This window comes from Chiroxiphia lanceolata, chromosome 18, assembly GCF_009829145.1.
Source record: "Chiroxiphia lanceolata isolate bChiLan1 chromosome 18, bChiLan1.pri, whole genome shotgun sequence".
NCBI classification, from domain to species: Eukaryota; Metazoa; Chordata; class Aves; order Passeriformes; family Pipridae; genus Chiroxiphia; species Chiroxiphia lanceolata.
The window spans coordinates 110846-124271 of record NC_045654.1 but is presented as its reverse complement, the minus strand read 5'-3'; the positions used below and the strand labels follow the sequence as shown (position 1 = coordinate 124271).

The following is a 13426-nucleotide window of genomic DNA, read 5'->3' as shown; positions in this document are numbered from 1 at the left end:
AGCAAACCAAAGAATTCATTCCCCACTTCCCATGGGCAGACAGGTGTTTGCCATCCCCAGGAGAGCAGGGCTCCATCATGCGTAACGGTGCCTTGGGAAGGAGAGTACCATAACACCAAACATGCTCCCTTCCTCTTCCCAAGCTTTATCTGCTGAGCATTACACCCTGTTTCATGAGGCCTGGAGCAACCTGGTCTAGTGGAAGGTGTCCCTGCCTATGACAAGGTGGTTGAAACGAGATGGTCTTTAAAGGTCACTTCTAATCCAAACCATTCTAGGATTCTGTGATATGGTCTGGAATATCCCTTGGGTCAGGTGGGGTCAGCTGTCCCTGCTTTGTCCCCTCCCAACAACTTGTACACCCCAGCCTACTTGCTCGTGGGGCGGCATGAGGAGCAGGAGAGGCTTTGATGTTGTGTAAGCCCTGCTCAGCACTAATGAAAACATTGCTGTATTAGCAACACTCTTTTAAGCACAAATCCAAAACCATAGCCCCATGCAGGCTAGTATGGAGAGACTGAACTCTTAGCACAGATACAAGACGATTCATTCCATTTGTTAGTGCACACAAGATGCATACACATTTGTTGGTGCATACACAGATTTGTGACCTCCATGAAAGAATTTGTTTGAACTCTAGGTACCTTCTGTATATTCTTAGAAATACAATTAGGAATGCTAGACAGGTCTTCTGAGAGTACTTTTCCACCACCTGTGGAACTGAAGGAAGCAATAAAGCCTCATCTATAAAAAAGGCTCTGAGACTGAACTATGGCCTTCTTGCAAGCCCTTGTATCAGGGAGAGGAAATACAACCTTTTCTACCTGTCTTGAAAACTACCTGTTTGTCTCTGGAAGGTGGCAGATGTCTGTTCTGGTGTCACCAAGTTTCATGACAGCTTTTACACTGTTGTTGCTTTCGTATTGCTGGTTTTGTGACGAAGTGGAATTTAAGTATTGGCTATGTATTAAGTTGCTTCCTTTGACTGATCTTTCAGCTAAATGTTGAAACATTTTATCCTGACTGTTAGTCTTAGATGCTCAGTAAAGGAGATTGGCAGCTACTACGGGTTGTAGTGGTATTTCACAGCACTATGCATCAGATACAGCAAATACCATGTAATTCATGTCCTTTGACTGTCTTGATGCTTGCATCAAATTTGGGTTCATTCTGTGTCTGAAAAAAAAATACTGTATTTGGTTTTTTTAGATACTATTTTTTTAAATTTTACCTAGGCTGTAAAGTTACCTTTGCCCCTTTCCAGGACATCACTTTTCAGAATGTAAAATCAGTATGCAGTGTCATTTAGAGCTTTCAAGAAAGCCTTTCTTAATTTTCTGTAGTCTCAAATACATTGTTTGATGTGCAGTCTAACTCTGATCACATCAGCACTGGGCATTCACCTTAAGGCTTGATGAGCATCTGAAAGTCACTTGACTAAGGGCAACTGGGTGGAAGCTCCATGTGCTGCACAGACTGCATGGACAGCCTGTCAGCATGAACAGAAGCAGCTGAGGAGAGTCTTTAATCCAAGCTCCCTGCATGGGACTCTCTTTGGTTCCATCCCTGGCTTTAGGGATCTGAACTTCAGTTTCTCATAATGCAGACCTGCCAGTTTTAATGGCATCCTGAAGATCTCCTTGATCCATCTCAGATGACTTTAAGAGATGTCAGCAGAAGACCTTTTATTGGGCTTTTCTCCTTTCATACCTTGCTTCAACAGAAATCACAGAGCTTGGGAGTGTTTTATTTTTGTGCATGCTACCTTTAATTAAGAATTAATTTTATCCCAGATAAAGCTGACATGCTAAAAAGAATAACTCTGTGACTTGCCATTGTGTGTTGGAACCCATGGGATCTTCCCAAGTACAGTGAAAGGACAGCTTGGAAGGCTTGATGAGTCACCATCTGGGGAGGATGAGTGCCTCTGGGCACTTCTACACAGAGGGAAAAACTGAAGGCTCTGAACATTCCATTGACACGTTCTTGTATTACTCTATTGCTGTTCTCATTGGTCTTGTTCTGTGTTGGACATTTCTAGATTTCTTTGGCAAGCTCTGAAAACAGAGCGAGGCAGTTGGCCAGATTTGAGTGCTCTGTCTGATGGCTCCTGATTAGCAAGCCAAATGACAGCTTCTCATTTCTAAAAACGAGGAGTGTTTGTCAAGTGGTTCAGGTTGCATTGAGTACTTGCTGCATTGGCTCTCTTAATGATCACTCTGGGTTGTGTGGTCTGAAGATCAAAATGCATTTGTACTCAAGCTGCAGACATCTCATACTGTAGAGTCATGAGTTATCAAAAGGTCTGAAGATTCAGCGATGCCACAGGACAGCTCTTTTCAAAAGAACCATCATGTCCCACAGGGAGATATCAGAATTATAGAATATCCCAGGTTGGAAGGAACCCACAGGAATCATCAAGGCCAGCTCCTGGCCCTGCACAGGACAACCCCAAAATCGCACCATGTGTCTGGGAGTGTTATCCAAATGCTCTTTGAGCTCTCTTAGGCTTGGTGCTGTGACCACTGCCCTGGGAAGTCTGTTCATTGCCCAGTCACCATTGGGGGAATAACTTTTTCCTAATATCCAGTGTAAACGACCCCCGCCCCTGACAGAGAGGGTAATAGTAGTAGCCCAAAAGTTTGGCTTTTTCATAAGGGACTAGATAGGAGTCCATTAGAAATCTGAACAACAGTTCTCATGCAGCCCGTCTGAGGTCAGCATTTCCCAGATTTTCAGTGGAATCACTACTGAGGATACTTGGGCTTGAGAATTTTACCTGCTGCCTGGCTCTGAAGGTGCTTCATGAATTCAGTGAATCAAAATACAGGTTGAATGATTCAGTGAGTCAACTTGTAGGTTGAAAAAGTGTAACAACTAATTTAGGAAGTGATCTGTAATGTTCTTAAGCGATTGAAGAAAAAGAAGTCTATAACTTGCATTTTAGAATCATGGAACAGCTCAGGTTGAAAAGGACCTCAAAGATCAGCTGCTCCCTTTCATGGGAAAGGGAGGAGATGATTTAGCACCCTGTTCCTCCAGCGATGGAGGCTTCACCACATCACTGGGGAGTTGTTCCAGGGGTTGATTGATTGATGTCTAAAAAATTTCTTACTTACATTAAGAAGAAACCTCTCGCAGTGCAACTTGTACTGTTGCCCTTTGTTTTTTTCCATGTGGCTCCTAGGGAAGAGAGAGCCTCCATCCTCTTTGTAGATACCCCTCAAGTACTGGAATACTATGATGAGATTCCCCCGGGCCTTCTCTTCTCCAGGAAGGAGATCTAGCTTTCCTCATAAGGCAGGCTCTCCAGCCCTCTGATCACCTTCTCCTTCGCACTTTGTCCAGTCTATCTGCATCCTTCCTGAACTAAGGAGACAGAACTGGGCACAGTACTGCCAGAGGGGCCTGACAAGCAAGGAGTTGAGTGGGATGATCACATCTCCATCTTTGTGGCAGTGTCCCCATGGATACTGTCCCTGTTTGCCTGTTTTGCTGTCATGGGACGCTGGTCGATCATGCTCAGCTTGTTGTCCAGCAGGACCTCTTAGTCCCTTCCAGCATGGCAGCTCCCCACACCCTGCAGATCCCAGTCTATGCTGGGCTCTTGGGTTATTTCATCTCAGGCGCAGGACCTTACGCTTCCCTTGAACTTCAGACAAGTCTTGCTTGCCCACTATTCCAACCTGTCCAGGTCTCTAAGAAAGCTTTCCCTATGTGCCCAGTTCACCCCCATCAGCAAAGCTGATATGGGTGCCTTTGATCCCATCATCCAGATCCTGTATGGAGATGCTGAGCAGCATGGGCCACAGCATCAATCCCCAGGGGTCTCCACTTGTGACAGGCTGCCAACCAGAATGAAAACCACTGATGATCACCTCTGAGCACAATCTGTGAGCGAGTTCCCTTCTTGTCTTGCATATGACCTGTCTGGTCTATGTCTCCCCAGTTTGTCCAGGAGTAGGCTGTGGAAATCTGTGTCCGACATTTGGCTGAAGTCCAGCCAAACAATACACACTGCTCTCCACATAAACAGAAAGGGCTGCCTTGCAGAAGGCAACCAGATCAATCACCATCAGTGACTTGCCTGGGTAAATCTTTGTGGACTTATCCCAGTCACCTGTCTCAGCTGGCTTGTAATACTTTTTTAAGAGGACTTGTTCCATTGTTTTTTGAGAGATTGAAGTAAATATATCAGTTCTTGCTCTTTTAAACTGTATTTTTGAAGTTTGGAAGCTCAGAACAGTTTTTGTTTTCCTGGAAGCAGTTAAATAAGTACTAGTGTCTTGGTTACTTTATTAGATCTTATATTTTAAAAATACTATTTATCCAAGGCTCACAATGGTGAGGAACACTGTTTAAATGTAAATGGGATTTCAGCACTTATTTTAGAGTGTGTACACACTTGTGTGTGTGGGCAGAGACTCTTGGAGACCATTTTCAGGGGAGCGGTCTACACGTTTCTCAAGGGAAAATGTCTGTTTAACCTTGTTTAAGATTAAACCATAATCTTTAACACTGACATTTCCTCTCAAGTTAACAGATTTTTGAAATAAATTGCAGAAACATGTATCAAAGTGATTTGTTAATCACTGGTGGTTTCCAGCCATCACCCAGTGGGGCTGGTGTCTTGTGTGGTGGTTATAAAGAACCTTGGAGCTTCTCCCTTTTTTCCCCTGTTCCAAGGAAAGCTCAACTTTACTTTAGGCTGATTTCCCCTATGTCGTGAATTAGATTCTTTGGCTCTGAGCTATCTTTTGTGGATGCTGTTGAGTCCTCTGCAAGTACTCTACCTAATATGAATATAGCAGGTGAATTTGTGGAGAAGGTAGGAAGAATAATTTTCTCTGCTCAGATCAGGACCTTCTTTAGTATATTCTCAGCTGGAGAACTTTGAGATATGAGAGGACTTTCCTCAAAGGGTGAAGCCAGGTCTGACTTCAGGAATGCTCCGGAACTAGACAACTCCATCTACCGATTTCTTCATCTCTGAGGTCTGATGTTCCTTATTAAGAATCGTTTTATATGTGCTGTCATGGTTTGAGAGCTCCAAAATCTAATTCCCTAGTCCAAGCCCCCCTCCCACATCTCAACCCAGTGTGAGATGGGTTTTCCAGACACCACATGAGACTCAAAATGGGGGGAAAGGGTTATATATTACAATGACTGTACAAAATAAATACTACAATACATTATATACAATCTTAACTATTTCTACCATGACATAACAGTATTTACAATGGATCAAATCTCTTCTCCCTTCCAAATAAAAGTCCAGGAGGGAAGAAGGAAAAGATCCTTTCCACTTTCAGAGCAGCATTCTCTTCAGAGTAGCAGTCTATCTCTCTCTCTTCCATGCAGCAACTGTAGCTGGATCTCTGCCAGTACACACGAGGGGATATCCAAGCCCTCTCGGCCACTCGTCTTCAAGCGAGGGTCTTATCTTCCGTGGGCTGCGTTCACCCGGACAACGGTTGCCTCACCATGGTCATATCAATGAAGCTCAGGGGTCTTCGTGGCAGTCCGTATCTTCAGGGGATTCAAGTCCCCTTTGCAGAGCTCTGTGCTCTGTCTCAAGCAGCGAGGGGGCCAAGGTCACCCCCTCCACATTCCTTCTCTGAGCTTTTCAGCTCCTTTCTGCAGTGCTGTAGCACTCCAAGACTAAAAGTCCATCATCCTCCTCTCTCTAGGAGGTCTCAGAGGGGTTTGGGGTCTTTTGGTTCAGTTCTTACCCCAAAACTCTGTCTCTGTCTGTAGAGCGTAGTCCTGCTCTCTCTGCTGCTGGCTCTCTTTCTCTTGAGACAACTCTGTGTCTCTCATCCTTGGCTGCAATGCCTGTTTGCTGCTCGTTCTTATCTCTTCTGGCTCTCTACCACTTTCTCCGTCCGCTGCTGTCTCTGCTGCTGCTCCGTCTGCCCACTCACGGTGGAGGAAACTTCTTTAACTTTCTAGCTACAGGTACTTAGCCCGGCCTTATGCTGTTCCAAGTCCCTGTAGCCCCCCAGCCGGGGGCTGGGGGGGCTCAGAGCCCCCCAGGGGGCTCCTGCCCTTTCTTCTCGTGGCTTTACAACATGGCCACTTCTCCAACAACAGCTACAACAACAACAACATCACCTTCTCTTCCGGTCTGCTTGTGATATGTTTATATTTTGCAGAAGCACTCGTTGGCTCAAACCCCAAGAGTCTCCACCCCCTGTGGGTTTACCATTTTATAACTTCAGGGGGAAAACTGTTTTCCCCCACCACAACTCTACTTCCACCCCCCCCTTCTGCGAAAAATCATATATCGCAACAATTCCAATACTCTACAACTAACATATAACCTAAAATGAAATACAACTCCTTCTACTATACATTAGCACAACATTACTATGAACTTAACTCCATATCAAGCACTTACATTCTAACTAAAGCTCTACCTTATCAGCCCTGGTACAGTTTGTTATGTCTGAAAGCTTCTCTTGGTTATGTCAACAAGTCTCATGTTTTCTACCCACAGCCAATCAGATTATCCGAGTCACGGCACCAAAAGTTGTGGCAGTTTGAGCCACATTAGAAATCCCAAATACAATTTTCCAGGCTCCCCGCACCCCTTCCCAACAATTTATCCTAACACCGGAGAGAAACTTTCAGGCTAGAGGCTTCTGTAGGGGAAGAGGGAAGTATATACATTTATTTACACAAATAAATACTATACAAACTAAAGGCAACTATTTATATATTACATTTCTATCAGTCAGTCCTTTCAAGCCCCTGCTTTAACTTTAGTCCAGGAGCAGCTTTTCAAGGCTGATATGTAACACAGTCTTTTGCTGTGGGACTGTTCTGGGCTCCTGAACGCTTCCCCCTCACCAAGTTCCAATTGTTTGTTGCAGTCTCTCCTCCTCATGAAGTCCAAGAAGATAGCTTTGAGTCCTTGCTCTTCTGCTGCTGTGTGATTTCTCTCTCTCATACCTCGGTTCATAGGCTGCTGCAGTGTAGTTTAGCTTATCAAGCGTCCACGTCCTGGAATGTTGATTTCTCCTCGGGTTTTCAGCTGTCCTGCGTTTTAGATCACAGCAGAGACATCCTCCGGGCCCCCCTCTCTCTCTCTCTCTGGGGGTCCACCTCCAGTTCTTGCCTGGGATTTTCTCCCTAGCAATCGAGCTTCCTCCAGCCCGTCCACTTGGCTCTGCTCCAATGCTGAGCCTCGCATCCACTCTCACTAAACAGCCCTCCTCTGCAGCTTGGCTGCAAAGGTGGGGGGGAAAGAAGAAGAGGGCCTGGCCGCAGGGCCTGCCTCTCTCTCTCCCACTTACCAGTTGTTTGTGAGTCGCATCCCTCACAAACACGCACTCATTCCAATGCTGTCTCTAACTCTGGCCTAGGCAGAGTTAGGGGGGCTGCAGGGCTCCCCTCTTCCCCTCGGAGGGGGAGAGAAAGGGAGCCCACCCACCCCCTGGCCTTCAACACCTACCCGCAGCAGACACCAACAGCAAAACAACCAAGACAGAACTGCCAACAGCTTCCGGTGCTGTGATATATGATTTTGAGCAGAAGCAAACAACATGAGAAGTGCTGATTGGCTCTCCAGGGAACACTGCCCTGGCACCCAATCACCTCTGAGCCCCCCCAGCCTCTCAGGGGGGCCAGTTTCAGCCTATGACAATGTGCCCTTGATTTCTTGGGCTCTGAAGATCAAATCTGCCATATTGAGTGAATTTCTTCAACTTGTTTTTCTCTCATCTGTTTGGCATAGATCCCCCCCTCTCCTCCTTTTTCTTGCCAGGGAGTTTGCCTTTTTTTAATCTAGTAGCTCTGAAACATGACAGAACAGAACCACTGTGACTAAAATAGCCTTAAGTGAAACTCCCTCCAGAGCCTTAACTCAAAAGAGCTGGAAAAAAATTCATTTGTTTCTTGATTCTTTAGAGGATGTAAAGATTAAATCTCTCCCAGAGACAGACAGTCTGGAGCAGAGAGGTGCTCCCTCACAGTCCCCTCTGCTCAGCACTGCCTTCATCTCTCTGCCCTGAAAGAAGAGTCGTTATAGAGTGGTTTCAGACACCCAGCACTGAGTGATGAACCATATGGTCACCTTTTCTAAAAGAGGAAATGCTTTGGATAATTACTCTTAACTGTTTTAGCTTCCTGAAGGCTTCTTAAAAATAGTTACTGAAAAATGTTTATACAACAAAAAGGTTCCAGTAGTCCTTCTCTTCTTAGAATATTCCCTATCCCCTTTCCTGACCAGGCTTTAAAAATAACACAGTCATAGTAGTTAGAGTAATAATAATAATAGTAATAATAATAATAATAATGTCATCATGGACATCTTTACCCATATCTTACATACAAGATATTCCAGTGTTTTCTTTGGCTAGAAAATACTACAGTAGGCTGAAGGGAAGGCAGAGGTACCCTCATCCAGTCCAAAGTTGGTTTTGGAATAGCTGTGGAGCTCCATTATGAACACCCGCAGTTGAGACAGTGAGGGGTTTGCACAGTTGCTTTCCTGTATTTGTGGCTTTAAATCTGAATATGATTTCAACTGAAAATGGCATTTTGACACCAGCTCAGTGATGCCATGTCAGACCAATGTTGTTAATACTGAATATCTTACTGTAAAACTGGCTGTCATGGCCAGTGAGCCTGGGTGCTGAAATCTAGCCAGTCCATGGGCTCAGCCTCCCTCAGCCTGGTGGGGTGAGTGATGTCCTGTGCTCCCTCACAGCTTGTGTATGCATTTGAGAGCTGTAATTGTTGTTAGCCTTCCTGTTAAGGCACTTTGTGTTCCTTGTCTCTGGAATTGCACTTCATTTCTCCCAGTAAACCCTCTGGTGGAATGATTGCTATCTCTTGGGGGAAGGGAAAGGAATCATTCTGTCCTAGGGATGATGTTAAAATTTTGGCTTTATCCCTTGAAAGTAGAAAGGCTGGAACTAAAAATGACAAACCCTCTCAGCTGTAAAGCCATCATATCCTTTCATTTTGTCCTGTGCTAATGAGATACTCCACTAATTGCTGTGGGACCTGCTCATACTGCCTTTCCTCCCAGCTGTCCTGCTGCCAGGGGTCCAGCAATCTGCTGCCAAAGTTAGCTTCTGTCTTACTAGTGCTTTAATTAACCAAAGTGTTCAATTCAGCACTGTGAAGAAATAGTAGTGTTTATTCTGGATTCCTGACCTTTTTTATAGTCCTGACTTATGCTCTAGTTCCAGTGCTCTCAAGTGTGTGGTGTCAGTGGGACATGGGATGCAGCAGAGCTGCCACTTCCCAAGGTTTTGGTTTATGAGTATTGATAACTGTGGTGGACATAAACAGCCCATTTTTATGGATTTTTTTTTTTTTTTTTAACAAAAAGAAATGTCTTCATGTAGTTCAGATGGGACACTGGACTAGGCTGAAACTTAAAAACTCTTTTTGTCAGCATCATGCCACCTGTAGAAAGTTTCTGATAACGTCAGTGCCCTCGAGCAGCACACACCTCACAGGGCTCTGTGGTACAGCTTCAGGATGGAACTTCAGCTTGGGCTTTTGTCCTCTTTCATGCTATAGTCTTTCTGTGCTGTTTCCAGCTGGTGAAGTAGTTATCTTCCTTCTTTATCTAAAAGATGTGTGTGTGTGTCTGTACATTAAAATAAGCTCTTTTTGTTCCCTGTCTTTTGTTGCAGACGAAGCTGCCAGTGTTATCCAGTTTGGTAAATCAGCCAAGCGATCACCTGAGTCCACTCAAATTGGGCAGTATGGGAATGGCTTGAAATCGTAGGTATAACAAAAGCCAGCCTTCTGAGGTTGGGGAGGTCAGAAGCCAGGTGGTTGGTTAATGTATTTTTTGCTTGAAGGTGTATATCTTTTTTTCCAGAAAAAGCAGATGAACTCTAGATAAGATGCCCTGGTTTGGTAAGGCAGGAACTCTGTCAACATCTGCTGTGGTTCTCCCGTGGCCAAGAAGGCTGTCCACAGCTGATGACAGTATTTTGGCACTATGTTTGCGTGAGACAGAAGGTACAGGTCAGAGCCAGGGAAAAATAATGAAAGAGCTGGAAACCAAACCGTAATCTGAAAAACCTGCCTGCAACAACCAAGTAATAAAATTAGAACAAAATAGTGTTGCAGCCTCTCAATAGGAAAGTTGTCTGGTGCAAGGCAGATGGACTTTAACTGTTTCTTTTTGTTCTTAAACCAAACAAAAGCAGAAAAAGGGGGAATGATGGAAGGAATGAGAGGAAGAATGGGATTAAGTGCAGAGGAACAGAGGTGGGGAGGAAATCTTGCTGGAGGGGATTTGCTAGGAAAGAGGAAGATGCTTGCTATGTCTTTGGAAAAGTTAGAGAGCTTTATGGCTTACTCTGTTCTGCTTTGTCCTGGCATGTGTGGCTTAATTATATGCATTCTACTGGGAAATTGGCAGGACTCTATAATCTGGGAGGAAAAAAACCCAGGATTTAGGGGATCTTGAGACAGTATTGATTCAGCTGCAGCATAGGACATATCCCAGATTCTGACCTGTGCACTTCCAGGACAGATCTGTGTCCCTTCTTAACCTTGAGTAAGAGTTGTACTGTATTACAGCTGAGAAATGCTGCCTGAAGCCCCAGCATGTGAAGGGTGAGCTGTGGTATCGCTGTGATATGGCCTTAAGCCAGTCTCAAGTCAAATGCGCTGATGTAAGACTGATACCTCTTTCAATGCAATGTTAATTGTTATCTGTTAAGGTTTTTTGGATGAGTTTGGTAACAGCGTAACAGAGAAGATGCAAAGACACTATTTTGGATAGGAGAGTGAGGAGGAAGATGGGACTGTCCCTTTTTGTGACAATGAGCTGCTAAGCTGCCTTGGCTGAAGTGTCAGTGAGGCTTTAGTTAGATATTAGGAAATTAATTTTCTGTCTCCAGACTGCTGCTGTTCATTCCAGATACAGAGAAATGAGAGGTATGCTTGCTTTGTCACTGACATTTCTGCTCAGAGGTTTGAAGGTTACTGTCACATCTCACCCTAGTTATCTTTTTAAATGTTTTTATTTAAACTGTCTACATAGTAGGAGTCTGGAACGCTGTGCTGTACTTCTGTATGTTTTAACTGTGACTGGTGTTAAATGTTTTGAAACACTGTGAAAATGTCTAGATTGAGATGTCTTCTGAAAGGAATGAGATGTTTAGAGAGAAATGGTAGTTGCTCTTTCTGCCCTTCTGCCTAAACTGGTTTTGGCATCTTATAATTGAACATAATGGGAAGAAAGCTCAGTAAAGTGGTCTGTGTTTTGAACAGTGTGGTACATCAGGTGTAACACGGAGCCCAATCTCTGTCTACAGGGGTTCTATGCGGATTGGGAAGGATTTTATCCTCTTCACGAAGAAAGACAACACCATGACTTGTCTCCTCTTGTCACGGACATTCCATGAGGAAGAAGGCATCAATGAGGTTTGCATGTGCTTGTTGTAATGAAGTAATTTAGTGAATGCTGCCTTGTCTGAACTTGCCCAGCTCTCACAGGAGAATGGTCTGTGTCAGGGCTGGTTGCCACTCTTGTAGGATCGAGCATATGGTTTTCTTTTAGTGATATGCTTGTAGGGCTTCTGCAAAGTCAACAAAGATTTCTTCCTTTTGGTTTTAATTCTGTTTGAGAAGTCTCTCTACAGCAAGTTTGAAGGGCTTGTTTCAGTCACTTAAAGGTGCTTTTGCTGAGTTCAGAAAATGCTCAGACTTCTTGCATTTTCCTTTTCCCACAAAATTTGAGTGTGAGATGTATTTAAATTTATTGCTCTAACTTGATTTTCTGTAGAGAATAAAAGGTGGTGTTGAAGTTGCTACGCATGGGTCATAAACTCCAGGCATGTCTCTTCTTTCAGATATTCTTCTTTTTAATAAAAAGTCAGTGTGGTTCAACCTATGAAAAACTTGTATATCTCAATAGATAACTCAGGCAATGTTGCTCCAGGCAAGGCCGATAATGAAAAGTTTTAAATTTGCGTTGGGATGGTATCTCAGGAAACATCTTTTGTCCTGAGGGAGGGAGTGAGTGTAGGGAACTGTGCAGAGCAGCTGGGGAGGGGCAGTGCATGCTGGCTGCCAGCCCATGACTGAAGTCCTTTGTGCAGTTGCAGTTTATAATTCTATCTGTGTTTTTGCTCTAAATAATAGAAACCACCAGTAACCTTGCTAGAACCCCATAAAATAAAGAGTAAGATCGGGATAAATATGAGTGAAGGATATTTGAGTTCATGAGAGAAATTAAGCCAGAGGTTTACATTTTTAAAAAAGGCAAGTTTGAGTGGTTTTTTAGTGTTATGAAAGTTGCTACAAGGGGAGGGGAAAAAAAGCTATTGAGTGTGTGAGTAGCTGGTACCATATGGGTGACTCAGAGGTGGTTCAATCTGAGACTGGTGTTGTAGGAAAGCAACTCAGAGGCTGGCAAAGAGGGTCTTCAAGCATTTGACAGAAGTGCAAACCACTGAAAAGCTGGAAAGGACTCATGGTGAATTAGGGGGCTGTCAGGAGGGGTAAGTCACTGGGCTGTGACCCACAGGAGGGGCTGACTGGAGTGGGAGAGCTGGAGTCACTCTCAGTACAATGGGATTTGCAGGTCATTGTTCCTCTGCCCACCTGGAATGCACGGAGCCATGAACCTTTGACAGACAACATGGAGAAGTTTGCTATTGAGACGGAGCTCATTTACAAGTATTCCCCTTTCAAATCAGAACGGGAAGTGATGGAGCAGTTCAGTAAGATACGTGGTGAGAAAGGTACATGTGGATGGTGCAGGTCATGGGCGAGGTATTTGGGGTTTGACTGGGATTTGCCTGATCGTCTTGTTACTTGCTCAGGCACCCTGGTGATCATCTTTAACCTCAAACTAATGGATAATGGAGAGCCAGAGCTGGATGTGACTTCTGACCCACAAGACATTCAGATGGCAGAAACACCCCCTGAGGGAACGTAAGTGTGATGACCAGTATTACAGGCCCTGATCAAACTGGGTGTGGGGTTTGGCTATATAGTGTGTGCATGGGGTTTTCTAGAGCATCTCTTTCTGTACTGAACTGGAGAATGTAGAAGATCTGTAGTTTATTCTGTAGTAGTTTGGGATTCATGTGTGTGTTAGCCCAAGGGTGTTGTGGCTGTGTTTTGGGTGAACACCTGTGCTAGCTGGTCTCAGCTTAGCCAAAGCAGCAGACTCAATGCCCTTTAGACAACTTAAAACAAGGAGCCCTAAGCTATAGGTTTAATTTTCTACACTTATCAAAGATGTTTTCATCATCAGTCTGTGCTGCTTCTAAACTTCTGTTTAATTTTGTGATTAAATGGTAAAACATGAGACGCTGTTCAGGTCAGCCTCTATGGGTGGATGGTGCAGGGGGGCAGGTGGGGTGTATAATCACATCTGTCTGGGAGCAGGGGCCGTTCCTGGACCTTCCTGCATAGGAAGAAGAAGGATGTCCTCTGA

At 44.4% G+C, this 13426-nt stretch overlaps 1 protein-coding gene across 4 annotated transcripts in view; it reads left to right on the top strand.

The window, feature by feature from the left end:
* MORC2 (MORC family CW-type zinc finger 2) overlaps nucleotides 1-13426 on the top strand; it is a 50196-nt gene that overhangs the window by 9297 nt on the left and 27473 nt on the right. For 2 of the 4 annotated variants that reach the window (XM_032705788.1, XM_032705787.1), the window contains exons 5-8: nucleotides 9654-9744; nucleotides 11295-11403; nucleotides 12566-12725; nucleotides 12807-12918. In XM_032705788.1, the coding sequence (XP_032561679.1) occupies nucleotides 9654-9744; nucleotides 11295-11403; nucleotides 12566-12725; nucleotides 12807-12918 (472 nt within the window). Of the gene's footprint in view, nucleotides 1-9653; nucleotides 9749-11294; nucleotides 11404-12565; nucleotides 12726-12806; nucleotides 12919-13426 lie in introns of those variants that run through there. The other 2 variants (XM_032705789.1, XM_032705791.1) reach the window with 2 other exon arrangements.